This window comes from Pleurodeles waltl, chromosome 12 (genome assembly GCF_031143425.1).
Source record: "Pleurodeles waltl isolate 20211129_DDA chromosome 12, aPleWal1.hap1.20221129, whole genome shotgun sequence".
Classification (NCBI taxonomy): Eukaryota; Metazoa; Chordata; class Amphibia; order Caudata; family Salamandridae; genus Pleurodeles; species Pleurodeles waltl.
Genome location: NC_090451.1, coordinates 85,246,729 through 85,270,883, shown reverse-complemented (window position 1 = coordinate 85,270,883; position 24,155 = coordinate 85,246,729). Strand labels below are relative to the sequence as shown.

At 45.3% G+C, this 24,155-nt stretch overlaps 1 protein-coding gene across 4 annotated transcripts in view; it reads right to left on the bottom strand.

Annotated features, from left to right (window-relative positions):
• The window catches only part of ACER1 (alkaline ceramidase 1), a 139,280-nt gene that overhangs the window by 95,266 nt on the left and 19,859 nt on the right, over positions 1–24,155 (bottom strand). For 3 of the 4 annotated variants that reach the window (XM_069216637.1, XM_069216638.1, XM_069216640.1), the window contains exon 2: positions 14,676–14,779. In XM_069216637.1, the coding sequence (XP_069072738.1) occupies positions 14,676–14,779 (104 nt within the window). Of the gene's footprint in view, positions 1–14,675; positions 14,780–14,887; positions 14,993–24,155 lie in introns of those variants that run through there. The other variant, XM_069216639.1, reaches the window with a different exon arrangement.

Below are 24,155 nucleotides of genomic sequence, written 5' to 3'. Positions count from 1 at the left end.
TTGGGACACACAATAACTCATGATAGGGTTAAGATCTTGCTAGAACCATCATTAAACCACCACACCCCACCAATAACGAGTAATTAAGGCCATTTTCAGGACTAGTTGACTATAATTCTAGATTTGTGGAGAATGTCTCCAATGTCTCCCACAAGCTACTCCTCAATATGTACTTGATTTTTCCCAGACCCACACCTGTCCATCGTGTTTTTGGACCGCCCACTTAGGTTCACTCTCTAATTGTCTTCCGAACTGGTCCTGACGAAGGCCCTGCTCTAGTTAACGCCTGTGGGTGAAAACACTGAAAATCTGACAGTATGAACTGTTCGAACATCTACGGGGCTCATGTCTATACGGATATATTTTAATAATGATACATGAGATCATACTTCCTGGACGGCTTAAGGTTTACTTTGATTAAATTGTTTTGTATTCATGTTTATGGCATCTTCAGTTAGCATCTTGTCTTCACAAGGCACTTTGCTCCTGCACAATGTCACTCTCATTGTTATAAACTTTTGAAACGTATTTGGTGGTATTAAACTTGTTCCATACATTTTCTACTCTAATTCCCCTTTTCTGTCCTGCTTGTTAGTGTAGTTTAGCCTTAATTCGTTCACATGTGTGTTTACTCAAAATGCTGTGTACTGCACTAATGGTCCTAGCCTTTGGCCATCTAGGTTTAGTACAAATCTTATTTTTACCTACCACCTTCTTCTTCCAAGTGAATGAGCTCACTGGGCTGGCCCCATCTTTTGCAAAAAACATTTATTAACAGGCAGCCGTGCAAGCATTCAACAGAGATGGCTTAAGAAACGCAAAACTGTCTGGCTACACCACTGCCCCTTACAGCTTAATTCGCCGACCCTACACTAAGCAATTGAGATTTAAAATTCACTTCGTGGCGCGTGTGCACCTTCTATCCGAAGTCTGTTTTAGAATACTGTCTCTCAAACATGCACGCGCCTGGCTGCAGCCCAGGAGGCTCGTGCACCTGCGGGGGACACATCACCTGCACCTGGCAGGGACGGTTAGAAATCTGGGCCAACTTCCATTTCACAAAAAACACAGAAATACTCTAGTGCTCACCAACCTCAATTCTTTCTGTGACAGAAGCGCCTTCATTTAATTGCAATTGCAATCATAGGGCTTAATACCCCTGACGAGGCACTGCATTTTTTCTCGATCACTTATCCTCCTTCCCTCTCCTTCTGCAGCCTCCTCCTTTCTTAGCTTCACTATCCCACACTCCCCACTCTCTGTCGCTCTCTCACTCACTCAGTCTCGCACCCTCACGAACACTCGCATTCAGTGCTCTTTCACTCTGCCGCCTTCTGCACTCCAGCAGTAATTTGGTACAATGAACGTTACACTGCGAGTTCATCCCAACGCTCCCTCAAATCGGAGAGATCCAAAAAGACCATCAAACGCAAACAATAACAAACAAGTTAGATCTATAAACTTTGTAAATTGCTAACTGGACTTTTCTTGCTACATAAACTGAAAATTAAAACTAAAACAGTTGACATAAGCAAGTCAATTCAAAGCGCCGATGGCCGCCATGAGCATGAGTGTGAAGGAGAGACACAAAAGGAAAAAGAACTTAGCTCCAAGTCAAACGTATCGGCAAACGTGCAATTATCCATGTAATGGTCGATAGCCAAGGTGGTAACAAAACTGCCCCAAGAAGGGACATGTAAAGCATGTACCAATAATAACAAAGGATTTTTTAAAGGTAAGCCCAGGATCAAGTGATAGTGATGGGCGTGTGGTGGGCGTGGTTAAAAGCCCACAGATAGATTACAACACATCAGAGCGCTTGCGTGCTCAACCTAGAAACACTGTCCAGAATGTCCCTTTGATGCGTAATTGGGGTTTGAACTCTAAAATATCAGTTTGTTTGACTGAGCTCTGGATTCCAGAATGCCCCTTGCCTGAGGTGTGGGGCTGATCCAGACTGGCCAACGTTTTGATGATATGTATTTGGGTTTTTGATTCTAGATGTCCTTTGGATTGACATCCGGTTTGGGTTTGCGTGGTTCACTCACCAAAGGCTCACCATCAACACCTGTCAAACTTTCACATCACTCACCAAAGCCTCACCATCGCTAACCGTCATACTCTCACATCACTCACCCATAGCCTCACCACAACTAACCGTCATACTCTCACATCACCCACCAAAGCCTCACCATCGCTAACCGTCATACTCTCACATCACTCATCAAACCCTCACCATCAAAACCTGTCATACTCTCACATCACTCACCAAAGCCTCACCATCACTCACCGTCATACTCTCACATCACTCACCCATAGCCTCACCACAACTAACCGTCATACTCTCACATCACCCACCAAAGCCTCACCATCAATACTTATTATACTCTCACATAACTCACCAAAGCCTCGCCATCAATACCTGTCATACTCTCACATCACTCACGAAAGCCTAACCATCAATACCTGTCATACTCTCAACATCACTCACCAAAGACTCACCATCAACACCTGTCAAACTCTCACATAACCCACCAAAGCCTCACCATCGCTAATCACCATACTCTCACGTCGCTCACCAAAGCCTCACAATCACAAAACAGAAAACTCTCACAACTCACCCAAGCCTCACCACTACTAACAGGCATACTCTCACATCACCCAGAAAAGCCTCACCATCAATACCTGTCACACTCTCACATCACTCTCCTAAGCCTCGCCATCAAAACCTGACATACTCTCACATCACTCACCAAAGCCTCACCATTACTAACCGTCATACTCTGACAGCACTAACTAAAGCCTCTCCTCAATACCTGACATACTCTCACATCACTCACCAAAGCCTCAACATCAAAACCTGTCATACTCTCACATCACTCATCAAAGCCTCACCATCAATACTGGTCACACTCTCACATCACTCATCAAAGCCTCACCAGCAATACCTGTCATACTCAAACATCACTCACCAAAGCCTCAACATCAAAACCTAACATACGCTAACATTACTCACCAAAGCCTCGCCATCAATACCTGTCAAACCCTCACATCACTCACCAAAGCCTCACCATCAATACTTGTCATACTCTCACATCACTCACCAAAGCCTCGCCATCAATACCTGTCATACTCTCACATCACTCACCAAAGCCTAACCATCAATACCTGTCATACTCTCACATCACTCACCAAAGCCTCACCAGCAATACTTGTCATACTCTCACATCACTCGTGAAAGCCTAACCATCACTAACCGTCATACTCTCACTAAAGCCTCACCATCAATACCTGTCATACTCTCACATCACTCTCCTAAGCCTCACCGTCAATACCTGTCATACTCTCACATCACTCACCAAAGCCTCACCATCACTCACCGTCATACTCTCACATCACTCACCCATAGCCTCACCACAACTAACCGTCATATTCTCACAGCACTCACCAAAGCCTCACCATCAATACTTGTCATACTCTCACATCACTCACCAAAGCCTCATCATCACTAACCGTCATACTCTCACATCACTCATCAAAGCTTCACCATCAATACCTGTCATACTCTCATATCACTCACCAAAGCCTAACCATCAATACCTGTCATACTCTCACATCACTCACCAAAGCCTCACCAGCAATACTTGTCATACTCTCACATCACTCGTGAAAGCCTAACCATCACTAACCGTCATACTCTCACTAAAGCCTCACCATCAATACCTGTCATACTCTCACATCACTCTCCTAAGCCTCACCGTCAATACCTGTCATACTCTCACATCACTCACCAAAGCCTCACCATCACTCACCGTCATACTCTCACATCACTCACCCATAGCCTCACCACAACTAACCGTCATATTCTCACAGCACTCACCAAAGCCTCACCATCAATACTTGTCATACTCTCACATCACTCACCAAAGCCTCATCATCACTAACCGTCATACGCTCACCAAAGCCTCGCCATCACAAAAGAGAAAACTCTCACAACACTCACTCAAGCCTCGCCATTACTAACAGGCATATTCTCACATATTTCACCAAAGTCTTCCCAACACTAACCGTCATACCCTCACATCACTCACTTAAGCTTCCCCATCACTAATCGTCATACTCTCACATCACCCATCAAAGTCTCACCATCACTCACCGTCACCATCACCCTTATGGTCAACATAACTTCCCACAGTTTGGCAGTTGTTACTCACCGCACTGCCACAGCACGAATCACAGCCTCGCCATATTTGGCTGTCACAGTGCAGATCACTCACTCGAGTTTCAGCACTGCTATTAACTGCACTTTCACTGAACTCCTCACAGACTTCTGCATTCACAGTGTGCTCTCCTGGACATCAGCTTTTTAGGTTTGCTTACTCTCCAGAGCACCCATGCATTCAACGGATGTCAAGGACCCCAAACAAGCTTTGGCAAAGTGAATGTACACAGGGATGCACATCTGTCGTTTGCCAACATTAGCGCATTAAAGCCAGACCTATTGGCTTTGCCCGTTTTTGTTCACTTGATTCCAGACTTCAGCTGTTCAGTACAGACTGATAACCCTGCCACGAATTCCTAGGAAGATGGGCTCCTTAGTACTTTCTGCATTGTCCAAGCCCCAGTCTGCAGAGCAGCAGGAGAGAAAAGATCGCCAGTCCCTCTTTTATTTCCACTAAGGTCACGGAACAGGCCAAGGTCCACCAATACATTGAACCATCTCCTATTTCTACAGACCACAGAGGAAATAAGAGAACTGTCTTTCACACTCCTGCGCATGCCGAGCTGACAGGACGGCCGCTATCAGGGGAGCTGCTGGGCTTCGGCCAGTAGAGATGAGGGAGCTGCTGATCACAAGGTGGGAAGCAAAGGCCACCCTCCTGAATTTGGAGTGCGGCACTTGATTCTTGAAATATCAAGCACTGCAGCTGTACCGAGCTTGTCTAGGCCGGCCCTTACCCTCAGTGCCACTGCTGGTGTCAGCGTGAGATACAGATCAGTGTGTACATACGCTCTGCCAGGTGTGACCCGCCAGAGGTGGGGCCGTCCAGGAGGGGGCAGGTAGGAACCTTCACCCCAGTGCCATGTGTGCCACTCTCCGGTCCCAGGCTCGGCGCCTGCTGAATCACGCGCACACTAAGGAGGCTCCTCACAGATTGGACAGGTCACTAGTGACGCTCGCTGTAGAACTGCAGAAATATACGGATTCAGCAAATTAGCAACATGGTATGTCCAGGGATCGAGTGTTACAGAGTGAGAGGTCTATGGATTTATTCATTTAATGGTGTGTTACAAAAGGCTTAAGTGTGATCTTCTTGTAACTTCCAAGCGCCGTGAGGCACTGAAAGCACACACACCTGCAATAACCACAGTACCTTGGAAAGTATTCTGATGACATACTTAGGGGTAAAATCGTTTAGGAAGACCTAGGAAATGCGGAAAAAATGCGAATATATTCTCAGCAAAAAAGAGATTACAAATATTTCAGGGGGACTGAGAATTCATTAAAAAAGTGATAAACACAGATTGGTCAAACCCCTCGACAAACATGGCAATATTTTAGGCAGGAAAGTAGTCAGGGTGGGTAATTAGAACCTAAGGTAAAAAACTGAACCGGCAGCCAGTCTTGGTGAACAATGCTTGTGAGGTGGATGTTGTCTTTTCAGAGAAAGGCATTTACAAGTTCAGAGCAATTCTAAATTCACCTTCGCTGTTTGTGAGATAAAACAGGACACAACAAACTGGAAATGGAAGGGCTGCAATCTGCTACTGGCCAGTCCGGAAAGCGTGGTGTACTTCTGTTAGCCCAGTTAATTAGAAAACGTTTCAACATACTCTCCTGTGCCGTCCAACTTAACGATAAGGAAGGACTAAAAACTGCTCCCTGCTAGACAAATGAGATAGGATGCTGAAATACATTTGTTTTTACTCCTTGACACTCAAGAGAGCTAATCGAGACGCCTCAGTTTTAAAACTACAGAACAAATAAGAGTATATCTGGGAAGTAAAAAGCCCTTTCTCACGGTAACTGTCACTCACCACAGTCTCACCATTCCCACTCAAAACACTGTCACAAAACTCACCAGAGCCTCACCGCTGCTACTCATCACACTGTCACAGCACTCACCACAGCCTCACTATTGCTGAGTCATCACACTAGCACAAAACTCACCACAGCCTCACTATTGCTACTCATCACACTGTCACAGCACTCACCACAGCCTCACCGTTGCTGCTCATCACACTGTCACAGCACTTACCACAGCCTCACTACTGCTGCTCAGTCATCACACTAGCACAAAACTCACCACAACCTCACTATTGCTACTCATCACACTTTCACAGCATTCACCACAGCCTCACTATTGCTACTCAGAGTCATCACACTAGCACAAAACTTACCAGAGTGTCACCATTGCTATTCATCATACTGTCACAGCACTCACCACAGCCTCTCTATTTCTACTCACACACTTTTACAGCATTCACCACACCCTCACTATTGCTACTCAGAGTCATCACACTAGCACAAAACTCGCCAGAGCATCACCATTGCTACTCATCACACTGTCACACCACTCACCACAGCCTCTCTTTTGCTACTCAGTCATCACACTAGCATAAACTCACCACAGTCTCACTATTGCTATTCATCACACTGTCACAGCACTCACCACAGCCTCATTATTGCTACTCAGTCATCACACTAGCACAGAACTCACTACCGTCGCCGTATTGCTACTCATCACACTGTCACACCACTCACCACAGCCTCTCTTTTGCTACTCAGTCATCACACTAGCATAAACTCACCACAGTCTCACTATTGCTATTCATCACACTGTCACAGCACTCACCACAGCCTCATTATTGCTACTCAGTCATCACACTAGCACAGAACTCACTACCGTCGCCGTATTGCTACTCATCACACTGTCACAGCACTCACAACAGCCTCACTATTGCTGCTCATCACACTTTCACAGCACTAACCACAGCCTCACTATTGCTGCTCATCACACTTTCACAGCACTCACCACAGCCTCACTATTGCTACTCAGTAATCACAATAGCATAGAACTCACCACAGTAGCAGCATTGCTACTCATCACACTGTCACAGCACTCACCACAGCCTCACTATTGCTGCTCATCACACTTTCACAGCACTAACCACAGCCTCACTATTGCTGCACATCACACTTTCACAGCACTAACCACAGCCTCACTATTGCTGCTCATCACACTTTCACAGCACTAACCACAGCCTCACTATTGCTACTCAGAGTCATCATACTAGCACAAAACTTACCAGAGCGTCACCATTGCTACTCATCATACTGTCACAGCACTCACCACAGTCTCACTATTACTACTCATCACCCTGTCACAGCACTCACCACAGTCTCACTATTGCTACTCAGTCATCACACTAGCATAGAACTCACCACAGTCGCAGCATTGCTACTCATCACACTGTCACAACACTCACCACAGCCTTATATAGCTACTCACCACACTTTCACAGCATTCACCCCAGCCTCACTATTGCTGCTCATCACACTTTCACAGCACTAACCACAGCCTCACTATTGCTACTCATCACACTTTCACAGCATTCACCACAGCCTCACTATTGCTACTCAGAGTCATCACACTAGCACAAAACTTACCAGAGCGTCACCATTGCTACTCATCATACTGTCACAGCACTCACCACAGTCTCACTATTACTACTCATCACACTGTCAGAGCACTCACCACAGTCTCACTATTGCTACTCAGTCATCAAACTAGCACAAAACTCACCACAGTGTCACCATTGCTACTCATCACACTGTCACAGCACTCACCACAGCCTCTCTATTGCTAATCAGTCATCACACTAGCATAAACTCACCACAGTCTCACTATTGCTACTCATCACACGGACACATCACTCACCACAGCCTCACTATTGCTACCCATCACACTTCCACAGCATTTACCACAGCCTCACTATTGCTACTCAGAGTCATCACACTAGCACAAAAGTCGCCAGAGCCTCACCATTGCTACTCATCACACTGTCACAGCACTCACCACAGCCTCCCTAATGCTACTCAGTCATCACACTAGCACAAAATTCACCACAGCCTCACTATTGCTACTCATCACACTGCCATAGCACTCACCACAGCCTCACGTTGCTACTCATCACACTTTCAGAGCACTCACCACAGCCTCACTATTGCTACTCAGAGTCATCACACTAGCACAAAACTCATCAGAGCCTCACCATTGCTACTCATCACACTAGCAAAAAACTCACCATCACACTGGTACAAAACCCACCAAAGCCTCACTGTTGCTTCTCATCACTCTGTCGCAGCACTCACCACAACCTCAGTATTGCTGCTCAGTCATCACACTAGCACAAAACTCACCACAACCTCACTATTGCTACTCATCACACTTTCACAGCACTCACCACAGCCTCACTATTGCTAATGAGTCATTACATTAGCACAAAACTCACCAGAGCGTCACCATTGCTACTCATCACACTAGCACAAAACTCAGCATCACACTAGCACACACCTAACCGCAGCCTCACTATTGCTACTCATCACACTGTCAGAGCACTCACCACAGCCTCATTATTGCAACTCAGAGTCATCACACTAGCACGAAACTCACCACAGCCTCACTACTGCTACTCATCACACTAACACAAAAATCATGAGAGGTGTACCACTGCTACTCATCACACTGTCACAGCACTCATCACAGCCTTAACATTACTACACATCACTAGCACAAAACTCACTACAGCCTCACTATTGCTACTCACATTCATCACACTAGCACAAAACTTACCAGAGCCGTACCATTGCTACTCATCACAGCCTCATCATTGCTACTCATCACACTGGCACAAACGTTAACACAGCCTCACTACTGCTACACAGAAAACTAACACAAACTCACGAGAGCTGTACCACTGCTACCAATCACACTATCCCAGCACTCACCACAGACTCACCCTTGCTACACATCACACTAGCACAAACCTCACCAGAGCCTCACTATTACTACTCATCACACTGTCACAGCACTCACCACAACCTCACCATTGCTACACATCACACTGGGACAAAGCTCACCACAGCCTCACCATTGCTACTCAGTACACTGTCACAGAACTAACCAAAGCCTCACTATTGCTACTCAGTACACTGTCACAGAACTCACCACAGCCTCACTATTGCTACTCACATTCATCACACTAGCACAAAACTTACCAGAGCCGTACCATTGCTACTCATCACACTGTCAAAGAACTCACCACAGCCTCATTATTGCTACTCGTCCCTCTGTCACAGAACTCACCACAGCCTCACCATCGCTACTCATCACACTGGCACAAATCTCACCAGAGCCTCATCATCACTGATCATTACGCTGTCATAGCACTCACCACAGCCTCAGCATTGCTACTCATCACTCTGTCACAGCACTCACCACAGCCTCAGCATTGCTACTCATCACACTGTCACAGCACTCACTACAGCCTCACCATTGCTACACATCATAGGTTAATTTACCTGGTTTACACCTGTATGGCAAGATTGCTCCGATGTACTCTTCAATTGAAGAATTAGATGGTAGGCAGAAAGAGGGGAAATACAGAGAACGCCTAAGGGGAAGCGATAGACAAAGATACAAGAAAGAAGAGTCAGAAGAGTAAAAAAAAAAAGAAAATGAAAAATTATAAATATGAAGATGAAGATGAGCAGACAATATGTGCAGCAGGCGAGAAATTCAGGTGTAAGAACAAAAGGCAACACAGAGAAACTGTCAAATTGTAGCCTAGTGGAGAGCCCAGCGAACAGAAACCAATATTTTACAAACATTTAACAACCTTTCTCAAACTTATATATCACCTATATATTCGAATGGCTTAGAAACTGGCTTCTATAAGGCATAAGATCATGGAAGACTTTACAATGAGAAAAATAGCGTTGCTTTCTGCAAAGATACTATAGGGTAGCCTTTTTGTTTCAGCCTCTTCCCACTGGAAGAGCCCCAATCCTTAGGGCCATGCCCCGTCTTAAATCTACCACTGAGCGGGTGCTGTAAAGAATGTTAATCTATTTTTACAGCTAAGTAACTTTTTCTCCTGCAGGCTTCTTAGACAGAGACATGTGCGTGAAACAGAGAACAAAACAGAAGAAGTCTTTCACGGGGAGGACGTAGGGCACTGAGCAGTGAACTACAAATGAATAATAAAAGACCAGGCCAAAATAGTGGGAACAGAATACTCGGCAATAAAGGTAGCTAGAGACCATGCTGTTTGCGAGCCTAAAACATCAATACATTGGTGGGGTGACCGTAGTATCAGTAGTATCCTGCCAGTGATGTTTAGACTGGAATACGGGTGTTCCATAGGGCTGACTTGTCATTTTTAAGTATAAGGGGCCTCAGTAGCATACTTGCCTCTCTTGGAGAGGAACAACAGATTATAAAGGAGAGAGAGGGTGACTGACTGTCATTTGGCATTATTACATATGGAATAATCTCCACACCTGGATATTTATTACTTGAAAGCAGCTTTCTTATGGGTTGTGGCAAAAGAGGGGCCATGCCTTTCTGAAAATACTTAGGGCCAGATGTATGAAAAAGTTTTGCACTAGCAAACGGTGCGAATCGGTAAATTCGGCCGTTTGCGAGTGCAAAACAGTGGTCTGCAATGCATGAAAGGCATTCGCAGACCACAAATAAGAAATCGCTAAAATTGCGATTTCTTGCGTTGCGACCTGGAAATTGCGAGTCGCAATTTGCAAATCGCAAATTGTAGGTCGCAAGGCAATGCTGCAAAAAATCGCAAATTGCGATTTTTCGCAGAATAGCATTTTGCACCTGCAAAATACCATGGACTGCAACCAGGTGGTAACCTGGTGCAAAATTTAAAAATGCATTTAAAATGCATTTTTAAATTGAACATGTAAAGCACACATGCCCTTATGGCATGTGTGTACTTTACATGTCCCCCAAAACATTTTTGGGGTGCAGCAGAGGGGGCCATAGGCCCCCAGCACCCTGGGGATTTGCATTTCCAAAATTGCGATTTCTGGTTTTGGAAATGCAAAAAATGTGCAGCTATAGGCCAACAGGCCTATAGCTGCGAATGGGGCCGGTATCGCAATTTGCGATTCGGTAATAGCATTTGCGATTTTTAAGAAATCGCTATTACCGAATCACAAATGTGATACATGGCACTTTGTGAGTCGGTAATAGCGATTTCTTAAAAATCGCTATTACCGAATCGCAAAGGGCCGTGATGATACATCTGGCCCATAGCTCTTTCGAAGAAGCCAAAACTGACTCTAAGAAGGGGGTCCCAGAATTATGGAAAGAGAAACTCGCTACTAGCACTAAACTCGGAGATTACAGTTCTCAATAAATTATTGTGTATGACAGCAAACTTCGGGCCATATGTACGAACACATTTTCCCATTGACACAGAATGGGAAAAACCCTTTGCTACATCTGGCCCTTCATTATTTGCAAAGTAGTTCCCTCGAGTGCCAGAGCCTACTACAGCGATGTGTGATGATTTTTAAGACCAAAGAAAAGTATTTTTGCTTTTGTCAGTTTTTTAATATTAGGAAGGGCCCAGCAGCTCACACAACAACATCTTATAAAATCTATGGCAAAATTAGCATTGACGAAGCCAGAAAGGCTAGCAGCCAATGCCAGAGAGATTCGCTTTGACAATGTTTATTTCTAAATGTGATTCATGAATTCTGTCGAACACCTAGAAGGGAACTTTTCCATAAAAATTATGTCTGGCAGTTTCCTTAGCAACAAAATAGTATTAATTTATCCCTCAACCGAGTAACAAGCTGACACTTAAGAAATAGTGAGTCATATTCCCAAAATGTAAATATATCCTCCTTTACAAGAGAGTAGTTCAAAGGTTTTTATTGGACTCACAGCCTATTAGTTGTCAGTATCTGTATTTTTAACTCTTTGATGCACGTCCAAGATTGGTTTCACCTACCTGAATAGGTTGTTTGGCTTAGGATCAATGGGCTTGTACTTTCACAAGAAATACTTCAATTCAACAACATTTAAACAAAAACAAAAAAAACACATCCGTCTAAAACGAAGGCAATGTATTGAGTAAAGTATTTAAATGCACAGGACCATCGTGGCCAAATAATCGACATTAAATATTTCTGCATAGCCCTCGCCGGTGCTATCTAACAAAACTGAAAATATACATTTAAGTACTTTGGAGTCTCAACATGACATGGTCAAAAAGGAGCGATGGTGTTGTTCCAGCTCATCTTGACCGTTATATGAAATATATAAACATTTCCACCTGCGCTTTCTGATTTTGTGAGGATTTAAAATATTTTCCTAGGAGTCTGTCTGGAAGTATATATTAGAATATAAGGCCCCTCCTCCTCTGTACTTACCTGGACAGTCCCCAGGAATGGTGTACGCGAAATGTATACTTATGGTTGGGAAAATCTGCAAATCCTGGGGGCCCTTTTTTAAAACTCGGTGCATTATATTGTTGTAATTAAATTCGTAGAGCGCCTACTACACCTGCCGAGGCGCTGAAGCAATGTTTGGGGCACGTCCCACAGTTTCTTGTGGTCCTAATTTGTACTGGTCTGTCACTGTGTAATCTGCTCCGTCGGTTGCTGCATCATGAGCTGTGTATTTCTGGGACATTCTTGAATATCTGCACTAAATACTGCTCTAAGCTCCCCATCTTTCTGTTCTACAACCCCCACCTCTGTCTCCGCCCACCCGGACTCCCAGCTTCGCTCGTGTTGGTTACAGAAGCTTCGGTCGGTTGTGAGGGGGGTTAATTACCTTTCACCCTGTAACTATGGTGTCCACAACAAAGGCACCGGATGAGGGCGGGCACTGTTCTGTCGAAGGCGAGGAGGGAGTCTGAGAAGCCGATTGCAAATCTGGGGCAAGGGTCGTCCCTTCTCCTGCCAAAATGCTCACAAGCACTAAGTGATGTTGCAAAATCAACTAAAAGAGGCACATCCTTTGTAGCGGAAAAAGTGTTTCTCTACCCAGAGCTACATCTCTATCGACCGAGAGGCCGCCAACGCCTGCCGGGCATCCAAAATAGAATCGCTGGCGGATGTAGAAAGGCAAATTCGGTCGTTAACCTATATAACAATTAAATGTACCCTAGCGCATTGACCGTTATGTGTGCTTGTTACAGACAATGCATCATTCGTGGTTACAAAAAGATACAAATGAGTGGAATGGAATGCTCGTTTGTTGAACAGTCATTCCAGTGAGGCTCATTTGAGTGTATGGGGTGACAGAGATCCAGCGCTGTTTAGGCGTGGACAGGGGTGTTGGGGAACATTCCTTACAGGCCAGGGAATCCGAGAGACCAACTGGACAGGGGGAGGGTCAATCACACGGAACGCAGATGCTTACAGGTGATTATTTCGGCCTTTTTCGAAGTATCAAAAATCCCGAGAATTGGACAACACCTCCGGTACCGCCAGCACTTTGCTACTGTTAATGTCTGACAGTTTGCTTTCAAAATGTTTCAGTTATGGATGGACGGCCCGTCACTTGATTGAAAAATTGCATTTTGTAAGAAAAATGACGTTGATTTGCCTTGATGGGAACTAACGAGAATACTTTATATAGTAATTGACGCCATCTCACATCAGAGACTGGGAGCAGTATTGTACAAGGTAGATGAGAGAGCTGTTCTTAGTAAATAACATATTTAAAGGTCACATAAAATCAACTCTCAAGAATCCACTATGCTCGATCAGGTAATGTATACATCAAACATATATTTCTGAGAAGAGTCTAAAGTTATGGGAGAGGGCTAGTCAGTGGAGAGCATAATTCTTATTATTTTTTATTTTTTACTTTCCACTGAAATCGGCCATGTGGACCTTTTACCTGCACACAGGGACCTAGCTACCAGTGGGCTGGCAGGTGCAGTGGCACCGGCGTCCAGAGATCTGTGCAGCCTATTGAACCCTGATGTATTTCACCACCCCTACAGCCGTCAAAGGGGTAATTTTCTTTGCTTGCACCAGGCCCAAGGTACCTTGCTACACCACAGTCTGCACAATGATTCAACACAGGCACTGCTGTGAACTAACACATTTTCGAGCTGAATGAAAATGTGCCTTCAACATGCCTGGCCATAGAGAGACAAATGCAAAGGGTTTTCTTGCATGCGAAGGACGTTTGACAAAATCTCATTCCATATGTGGTGCACCCCACAGACTTAATTGTTGATTCTCAAGAAAACATGTGTCATTATCACCTGCCTAAAGATATATATTTTGTTTTTATCCGAATGAATGGGCGAGGCCCTGATACTCTCTTTTCATAGTTTATGTAGCTAGTGTACCAAAATTTGTGGCAATTTTGGCTTTGCCCAGAAGTAACTTCTTATATTGTATGAACGGTGTGATCTCAGCAGATCACATACCCGTGGAATCAAGATGGCGGCCCTGGAGGAGGACGCTAGAGCTGAGCACACACTGAATAACTAGGCGTGGGCCCTGTTTAGAATGCAAAAGCTGAGGTCGCTCGCTGTCCCGCGTGCCGTTCACCGAGAGGAGTCTTTGATGGCCATGCCACGGAGGCCAGGCCACCAACCATCACCATAAAGCTCACCGTGTTGTAGAACTCCGCCACATGCGCCGAATACTGGAAGTTCCCTTCGCACCAGTCGATCTCAGAGCTCTGGTAGGTCAGGATGTGCACCATGGTGGGACCCTCTGAAAAAGAAAGCGCTTTGTCACACACAGCAGAGGCACAAGGAACTAAAGAGATCAAGCCCGACCTGTTGGGTCTGCTTCTATAACAACAAAGATGCACACACACACATTCATTCTCCTCCCTGTCATTATCAGATCCTGCCTGCTGGGAGAGAAGCGAAAACAAGAGAAAAGTCTGCGAGGTGCAAGTGACTCGTTTGTGGTGCAGACTCCAACCGACATACATGGAAGCAGCGCACCTGAAAAACACCTTTTTTTCAGGGAGAAACAAGAAAGACTAGTTTGAAGAGGTTTAGTTGTGCAAAGGAGCCCAATAAAACAAGCCTCACCCGACACTTAGGGCAGGATTCACGAAACATCCAGTTTTGACTTGAGTAAGTTTACATTTTGGAGTACTTTCCTACTTTTGGTATTCAGAAACTCTGAGTGTAAACTTGGTACAAACGTGTGAGTGATATGACTCAACTTCAACAGCGGCTTCTCCGCTATGATGGAGGAGTGTCTCCCCCCCACCACCACCAGCAGCTGTTGCAAACTTTTAACAACGAACCAATAATAAAATAAGTTTATTATTGTATGGTTGTTGAAGGGGCGGGGCCGTGGATGATGACAGGGACGAGGGGAGTGCACTGTGCGCTCCCCTCAGTGCGCATGTGTGTTTGGCCGCCCATCTCGGCTGGCCAAACACACATGCACACTGTGCTCTCTCCAGCCTGGCACTGAGCTGCGGGCTGGAGAGAGCCTGCACAGGCTCCCAGTCTGCTTGGGAGCACCCTGGCTGAGCATTCCGGATTGTCCACAGGGAAGGCTGGGAGCCTGTGCCTCCTGTGACCAGGAAGAAGGAGCGGCGGTGCGGCAGCAGCGAGGCAGGTACTTTTTTATTTTTTTACTATTTTTAAAAATGTTATTATTATCCACCACGCGCCACCCCACCCCTTTTAGCCCCCACGAGCCACAACTGCTCCACTTCCATAGTAAAGCAGGTGCCTTACCCTTGGGTGGGATGATGATATCCTTCCTCAAGCCCCTGCATCACCCTGCCTAAACCCTTCTTACCCCCCAAACTCTATCCCATTTACAAGTAAGTGCCCATTTTCCTGTCCACTCCCTTGTGTGCCTCCCATATTTACTTCTAAACCCTACACTTACGTGTACAGTAACTCCGCAGTTGATGCTGAAAGCTCTGCACACATAAGTAAAAGGTAAAACTTACATTTTACCAACTTTAGTGCTACTACTAAACATACTACAAAGTGAAGTGAAGTTTGTGAACCATGCTCCAAATGTTTTCCAATTGCAATCTTGACTTTCACCTGGCGGAACACACATGGATCACCGGGGGCCGATCGCAACCAAAAGTGTGTGATAACTCAACTGGTTGTTATGGCTTGGTGTGTGCAAGTCACATGACTTACCCTGTCTCTGCCTTAGCCCTGCTGTTTTTACCGAGGCACCCGTCTTTTGGAACATTTCCCAATTCTTCTAAATGCCAGAGCTCCTAAGAACATCATATCAAGTTAATGCATTTGTAAAGCTCGTGCCTGTCTCTGGTGTGGCCTTTGTGGACTGTCTGGAATGTGTGTTCAAAATAACTCTTCCTAGTATGGATGTTGAAGGAGTGCTACGGAATCAACAGAGCAATAAAGCATATAAAGACAGAACGCTTCAAAATGCAAAATTAAAGTAGACACTCTTGACTAAAGTGTAGGTTTTCTCTGTGCCTTTTCCACAAAAGCATGATTTGGGACACTTGATGTATTGTACTGTAACATTTATGCAGGGGCGACTCCTTCGCAATGGCGAAGGAGCGTCACCCCCCTGGCTAAGCCAGTAGCTGAAAAATAAAATGGTATATCATTATTGCTTTATTTTTCAGCTCCTGGCTCAGCCAGAAGCATGTGGAGGGAGGGGTGGGGCTGGGCCACGGGAGAGGGAAGCGGGACAAACGGCACTGGCTCCAGTGCACTGTCTGGCAGCAGAACAACCCGCTCAGACCAACCTGGCACTGCTCTCATGCTAGGTTTAGCATGAGAGCAGCACCAGGATTGCTGGGGAACCTGTGCTGGTTTCCCAGTGAAAGCTGGGACACCAGAAGAAGAGCAGGGGAGCGGAACGGCAGGTGGCGGCAACGGGAACTGGTAAATTTTTTGTTTAAATATTTTTTTATTTTCCCCGTCCCTCCCCCTGCCTGCCCCTCCCCTTGAGATTTGCGGCAGCTGCTGCTGCATTTATGTGGCACTTTCAACTCCTATGTGTGGACACCGAAGCGCTTGCCTACATGAGTAGCATGCTACACTAAGTAGGGTGAGTGGCTGGGAGGGTGTTGCCTTTGTTTTGATTCTATGTGGGAAGGGTTTTCATCACGAGCGTGAAGACCATCGAGGTGTGGTTATCATGTTATGGGACGCAACACTTAGTAGTGTGGTGAATGAAAAATGGTGAAAGATAGATACATTTTATGGTATCTGGTAAGCTAGCAACTTTAATCCTCTCTGCAGGTCCCTTTACTGTATTTCCTATAACCTACTAAGCTGGTTACTGCTCTGGGTGGTATATTCTGAGATTTCTAGGATAAAGATTATGGTCCTGAACAGGAGTAGGTTGGAAGGAGAGATTGTACGGGGATGTGCTGGGATAGGCTTTGTTACTATGATCCCAATTATGACTGTCATTGTGAGATGTCAAGAAGCGACCATGGTGTGTAGCTGGTTGGGAGCTACAGTGCAAACTAAATTACAGTCCTTTGTTGGTCCTCAGCATGTGGCAGATCTCTTCAGGTATTTCAGGCCTGTTCAACTGGCGATTGGTGGATTATTCCTGTGTATCGGAACAGGATTGGCTGAAAAAAGGAGTCAAAGGGGTTCCGTGCTATGTGAGTGTGGGAGGCTTAAGCAATATAAGGGAATTATCATGCAGTCTGTTTGAACTCCAATCAGAAAAAAGCAACAGTTAAAAAATGTTTTTTTTTTTTTTTTTATATTTCCCGGTGCTCGTGATCACAGGTAGAAATAGAAGAAAAACAGCAATGGCAAAGCAAATACTTCTGGCTTTAATGTGTACATGCAGACAAACATAAACATGCACACCTGCTCTTTTCATGCTGTTAGAATTGGGCTCTCTAGTTAGCAGTCGGTTTGCACCCTGTCCCAGTAGGGACCCTCATTCTAGTCAGGATAAGGGAGATACCTGCTCAGATAACCCCCGCTCACCCCCTTGGTAGCTTGGCACGAGCAGTCAGGCTTATCTCAGAAGCAGTGTATAAAACATTTGCACATAACACACAGCAACACAGTGAAAACACTACAAAAGGGCACCACACCAGTTTTAGAAAAATAGCCAATATTTATCTATTTAAAACAAGACCAAATACAATAAAAATCCAACATACAGTAATAAAAATATGAATTCTGCAAGATTTACTAAAAAATACAGTTCCTTGAAGTCGATAGCTCCACCTGGGGCTATCACGGCGTCTTGATCAACAAAACCAATAGTTCAAGCCAGCCGCGACGTTGCGGGCCAGCTATGGTGTCAGGAAGATCCGCAAAACAGTACCTTTGGGATTGCAGGGCGTCGTGATCCTCATGGTGAGCCCCAGAGAGCAGCGTTGCGGTGTCGATTCCAGAGTCGGTGCGGGAGTTGTCGGGCCCTTGAAGTCACACGTGTGTGGATCGAACTCTGGGCTGATGAAGTCAGGAGCGTTGGCGTGGCTGGCGTCGGGGCTGCGGTGCGAAGCGGGACGATGCGATGTGCGGTGCCCACAGGTCACGGTGCAGGCAGCGGCTCGGTGATGGCGTACAGCGGCGTCGGTGAAACCAGGACTGCAGTGTGAAGCGGGGCGGTGTGACATGCGGTATCACCAGGTCATGGTGCAGGCAGCAGCATCATTGTTGCTGAAGCGCTGTCGTCGGTAAGCCCAAGCCAGCGGTGCGGGACGGGACTATGCTTTGTGACCCTCACAAGGGTGTTCACAGACCACGGTGCAGGCAGGGATGCCTGGTGACGACACTGGAGTAGATGTGATGGCGTCGGTGGACCGGGGCTGCGGTGCGGGACGGGACTGTGCTTCGTGTTGTGCTCACGAGTGGCGTCCAGAGGCCACGGTGCAGGCAGCAGCGCCAGTGTCAGCAGGAGCGTCGTTGTCGGGGAGGCCCAGACTGTGGGGTGAGCAGGCAATGCTGGAGTGCGGGGCCCACAGGTCGCGGTGCGAGCAGCGGCTCGGTGAAGTCGTCTGATGATGGTGTCGGTGAGACCAGGGTCGCGAAGCGGGGCAGTGCGACTCCGTGCGGCATCGGCACGTCGCAGTGGTTTTTCTTCTGTTGCAGCACGAAACACACAGTTCCCAGTGCTGTAGGCAGATGAAACTGAAGTCTTTGATATCCCTGAGACTTCCAACAGGAGGCAAGCTCTACTCCAAGCCCTTGGAGAACTTTCTCAAGCAGGATACACCGCAAAAGTTCGCCCTTTGCACTCTTTTCAGGCAGAAGCAGCAACTGCAGCCCAGTCCAGCAAAGCAACACAGCAAAGGGACAGTACTCCTCCTCCAGCTATTCAGCTTCTCTCCTTGCAGAGGTTCCTCTTGATTCCAGAAAGATTCAGGGGTTTTGGGTCTTCCTCTTATACCCCTTTCTGCCTTTGAAGGTGGCAAAACTTCAAAGCAAAGGCTCAAGTTTTTGACAGATCTTTCCTTGTCTAGGCCAGGCCCCAGAGGGTCAGAGACTGCATAGTGTGAGGGCAGACACAGTCCTTTCAGGTGTGAATGACAACTCCTCCCTCCCCTCTAGCTCAGATGGCTCATCAGGATATGCAGGCTAAACCCCCACCCCCTTTGTGTCACAGTCTAGAGAGGTGCAAAACAGCCCAACTGTCAAACTGACCCAGACAGACAATCCACAAACAGGCAGAGTCACAAAATGGTTTAAGCAAGAGAATGCCTACTTTCAAAAGGTGGCATTTTCAAACAGACAATTTAAAAACCAACTTCACTAAAATATGTATTTTTAAATTGTGAGTTCAGAGAACCTAAACTCCAACTTTTTATCTGCTCTCAAAGGAATCTCGCTTTAAGGATATTTAAAGGCAGCCCCCATGTTAACCTAAGAGAGAGATAGGCCTTGCACAGTAAAAACCTAATTTGGCAGTATTTCACTGTTAGGACATATAAAACACACTAGTATAGGTCCTACCTTAAACATACACTGCGCCCTGCACCTGGGGCTACCTAGGGTCTACCTTAGGGGTGCCTGACATGTAGTAAAAGGGAAGGTTTAGGTCTGGCAAGTGGGTACACTTTCCAAGTTGAATTGGCAGTTTAAAACTGCACACACACAGACACTGTAGTGGCAGGTCTGAGCCATGGTTACAGGGCTATTAATGTGGGTGGGACAACCAGTGCTGCAGGCCCACTAGTAGCATTTGATTTACAGGCCCTGGGCACCTCTAGTGCACTTTACTAGGGACTTACCAGTAAATCAAATATGCCAATCATGGATAAACCAATCAACAGTACAATTTACACAGAGAGCATAAGCACTTTAGCACTGTTTTAGCAGTGGTAAAGTGCGCAGAGATAATAAACCAGCAAAAACAGACCTGAAAAAATAGGAGGAAGAAGGCAAAAAGTTTAGGGATAACCCTGCGAAAAGGGCCATTTCCGACACATGCATTAGCACATTAAAGCTAGACCCAGTGGCTCTAGCAGTGGGTTTTTTCTTGGATGCAATGCAAAAGTAAGTAGTCATGTGGGTAGCAGTTGGAGAGTACCTTTCAATGGCACATGTTTGCTAATGGGTAAACAAATAATCTCATCTAGAGAAACAGGCCACCTTAGGAAGCATAATACCCAGCACACACAAAGAATGAGGGGGTGGGTGAGGGGGGAGGCAGTTTGCAGAACTCAAATTTAGGAGTAGGTCCAACAAAAGCCTTCTAAGTACGAGGGCTCAATTAGTGCCAAATGCTGACCGCATAGAAAAAAATTCCAAAAGTGAGCCCCGAACAGTAATCCTAACTTTAGCCAGTGAAAACGATGTGAGGTCTTTGAAAGATAAGATATTCATTCAACCTTTGAGACAGTCTTGGGTGAATAGGGAAGTTCTGTCATACCAAATGAAACCCTAAGACATGAACCTTTATAGTTCAGGTGCGGTGTGAACCCAATTCTTGCTTGCAATGCAGCTAAGAGAGTTGTGTTAGACTGTAATAGTATTCGTACTCGTGGTCTGAAGATGAAATGTAATATTAGTCATGGTTTAATAGACGGTCTATGCTTTATAAAGGCGCGGAAGGCACTGCCAAGACCAATGCTTGTGAAACATGGCGTATTCAATCGGACACAAAAGCTACATTTTGAATGGATATAAGGTATCGCGATGTAACGGGAGTACTTGGGGAATAGTTACTAGCAAGTAGTGTTAAGTATTTTTTAGAAGGATCACAAAGGGGTACAGTATTTGTACTATAGGAGGGCAACCATTTTTAATAACGATTTTTTCTATAGCGCTATTTTTTATCTTGTCTATAAACATTGTGTTTGCTTTAATTTTGTAACTGTTTAAAGACCAAGGTGTACATAAACATAATTGCTGTCTGACTCACTCCCATGGGAGCTTGAGTGATATACTATAGTGACTATCCTGCAGGTTCACCCCTCTAGCGGTGGCACCCTCATGAGGAGACGCAGTGAGGACTTATGATCAAGGAACCAGGATGTGCTGAAAAAACATAGCACATTATTACATAAATAAATGAAACCCTAGCTGTATCATAGAGTGAAGCAGCCAGGATTTGTTCAGAGGCAGGGCTGCAGTACATACTCACGGGTGGAATTAGAGCATCCAACTTGGGTCTCGGGTGGTCTACAGTCAGCCCACGCCAGGTAATGGAAGACTCATAGAGTAATTTGTACTTATGCTAACTCCAAGGGTGTACATTTGCTCTTCTCTTTTCATGGTCGCCAATTTAGTCTCTGGTGTTCATTTTAGAGATGACATGGACATGTTTCTGCGGATGCCAAGATTCTATTTCTATCAATGAAGCTGCCTCTATTAAGAGTTTAGTGTCAAATTCTACTGTACAAACTTAACTCTCTCCAGTGAGGCACTATAGATTACTTCTGAAATATGAATGACAAAGTCGACAAACAGCAAGAAAAGGATAAACCAGGGATAAAAAAGAATAAGATAATAAGGTAAAAGGGCAGGTAGTGTGAGGTGGCGGAGGAAAAGAGGCATGATGTGGAACCCAGACTAGGCTTCCTTGGCCTTCGGCAACCCTGAAATTCAGGAATGTCAGCATGCGCTTGAAACCTACCGGATACACACTGTGGAGGAAGTTTTAGTAAAGCCATCACTGCTCTACAGTCCTGAAGAAAAATTGGATTTGAAATACAAACAAATGACCCAATGTGGTTCACTCTGGTCGTCACTAAATCATGTAATAATTCAGAAGGGTTAGAACAGTAACTGAGATTGAAAGGTGTGTTAACTAATATTGTAATAATGATATGCAAGAAATTACTCAGCACCTAATTCAGTGATGCATAGTTACCTAGAAAAGGCACATGCATGAAACAAACTTCCTGGGACAAGTTTCACCTGCCTTTAAGGGTAAATGAATTCTTATTATTAAACGGGGTGGAAGACAATGATACGGGTAAGCAGGTTGGTTGATGAGAATTGGTTGATGAGAACGTTCATATTCCTGATCCAAAATTCTGATATACACTGAGGGGTGGGTGGATCTTCAACATTAAAGTTGTAGAGTGAAAGAGCACGAGGCCTTTCATGCAGATGGGATGTCGACTAAAAAGACAGCCATGCAAAGAAAGGAATCTTGGAATATAGAGTACGAAAGGCCCAACAGGAGAGGGAACATCTCTGAAACCATCCTGTGGGGGATGTTCTATAAGAAAGGAGGGCACAGGTTTACATGTTGTCTAGTAAAAGCTATGCTCATTAATGACAGTCCAACTCCATGGACCGTGAGAGACTCAGTACTATTACTCTTCACTCCATCTTGCCTTACACGTAACTAAGCCTACTCAAATCCTCGAGAACCATCTGGACCATATCCAGTCAGCATCTCTTACATTTTCCTGCCTCCAACCTACTGCCTAGACTAGACTCAAATCCCCCACACAAACAACACCTGAACCCATTAGGACAATCTTCAGGCCCTTAAAAATCTTTTTCATCTATGACCTCCGAATGTTCAAATGCTCAAAAAAGCAACCAATATATTCACACAGCCGTTGACAATCTAATTTTTACCTTAGGCCCATCAGCCATTCCCTTTCACAACAACTGAGGTCAAACCATACCCAATGCACTCTGCTGTACTTACAATACCTCAGCGCCAACAGGCCGCTACCAAGAAGCTGAGGACTACCTTAAACTCTCTCCCGAAGACCTCACAGCTTTCAAGACTCCAAGCCACACCCAGAAGCATTTCATAGGCAGCCAGTTAGGCAATCGCTAAAGCTTTAAAGGAGAATTGTGCACATCAACTCCCACCCCGGTCCTCTCAAACTCTACTGAAAACACCTTTCACAGAAAACTCTTTGTCAATAGAATACATGCTATGTGCCACCCTATCCTCTCCAGTACCTACAAAGATCCTCTACTCTCTTGCTATGTCATATCACTCCATAGCACAACCTCCAACCCCTCTCTTTCAATAACCTAGTTAACATATTACAATCCCTCAATGAAACCTCACGTGAAGGCAACACATTTCTTTCCCTTCTCTTCACTTTCCCGATTGCCTGCTCTGGTAAAATATATAGACATCAAAATGCCTTAGTCCACATTGGTACAATCCCATCCTTCTTAATATCTGACCAAATATTCCCACTCTTTCAAAAACCCAACCCTGAAGCAGGGCAGAAGACAGCATATCGTGTGCAGACCATGGATGTGTACGCGTGTTCACATCTACATTAATGGATATGATCAGTCCTTCAACCTTGTTAGAGTTGGGTACCATGTTTCCCAAAAGTGTGATGCTAAATTTGCATTGTGGCATCTATCACCATGGCACACTTTTTTCATGTTTTGGTCAAAGAGCGCAATGTACCCTTTTCCAGGAACTACTATGACTTCAGAGGGTGAGTCTGACAGAATCTCTATTTTGCCTAAGATAGCTGTTGAATTCTATACCTTTTGGAAGCAGGCTTTTCAATTTTCAGGCTATGGTTTAAATTATTCAGAAATCAGGGGATGTTCTTAATCTATCCCCATCTTGCTCTCTCTCTCTCTCCCTCTCGCTCTCTCTTTCTGTATTGCCAGAACCACTAGGCTCACTTCTGCCAGGTCATTCCAGGTATAATACAGAATCACTGAAGACTACATTAAGAGGAGTAGGGGAGGGGATAGAA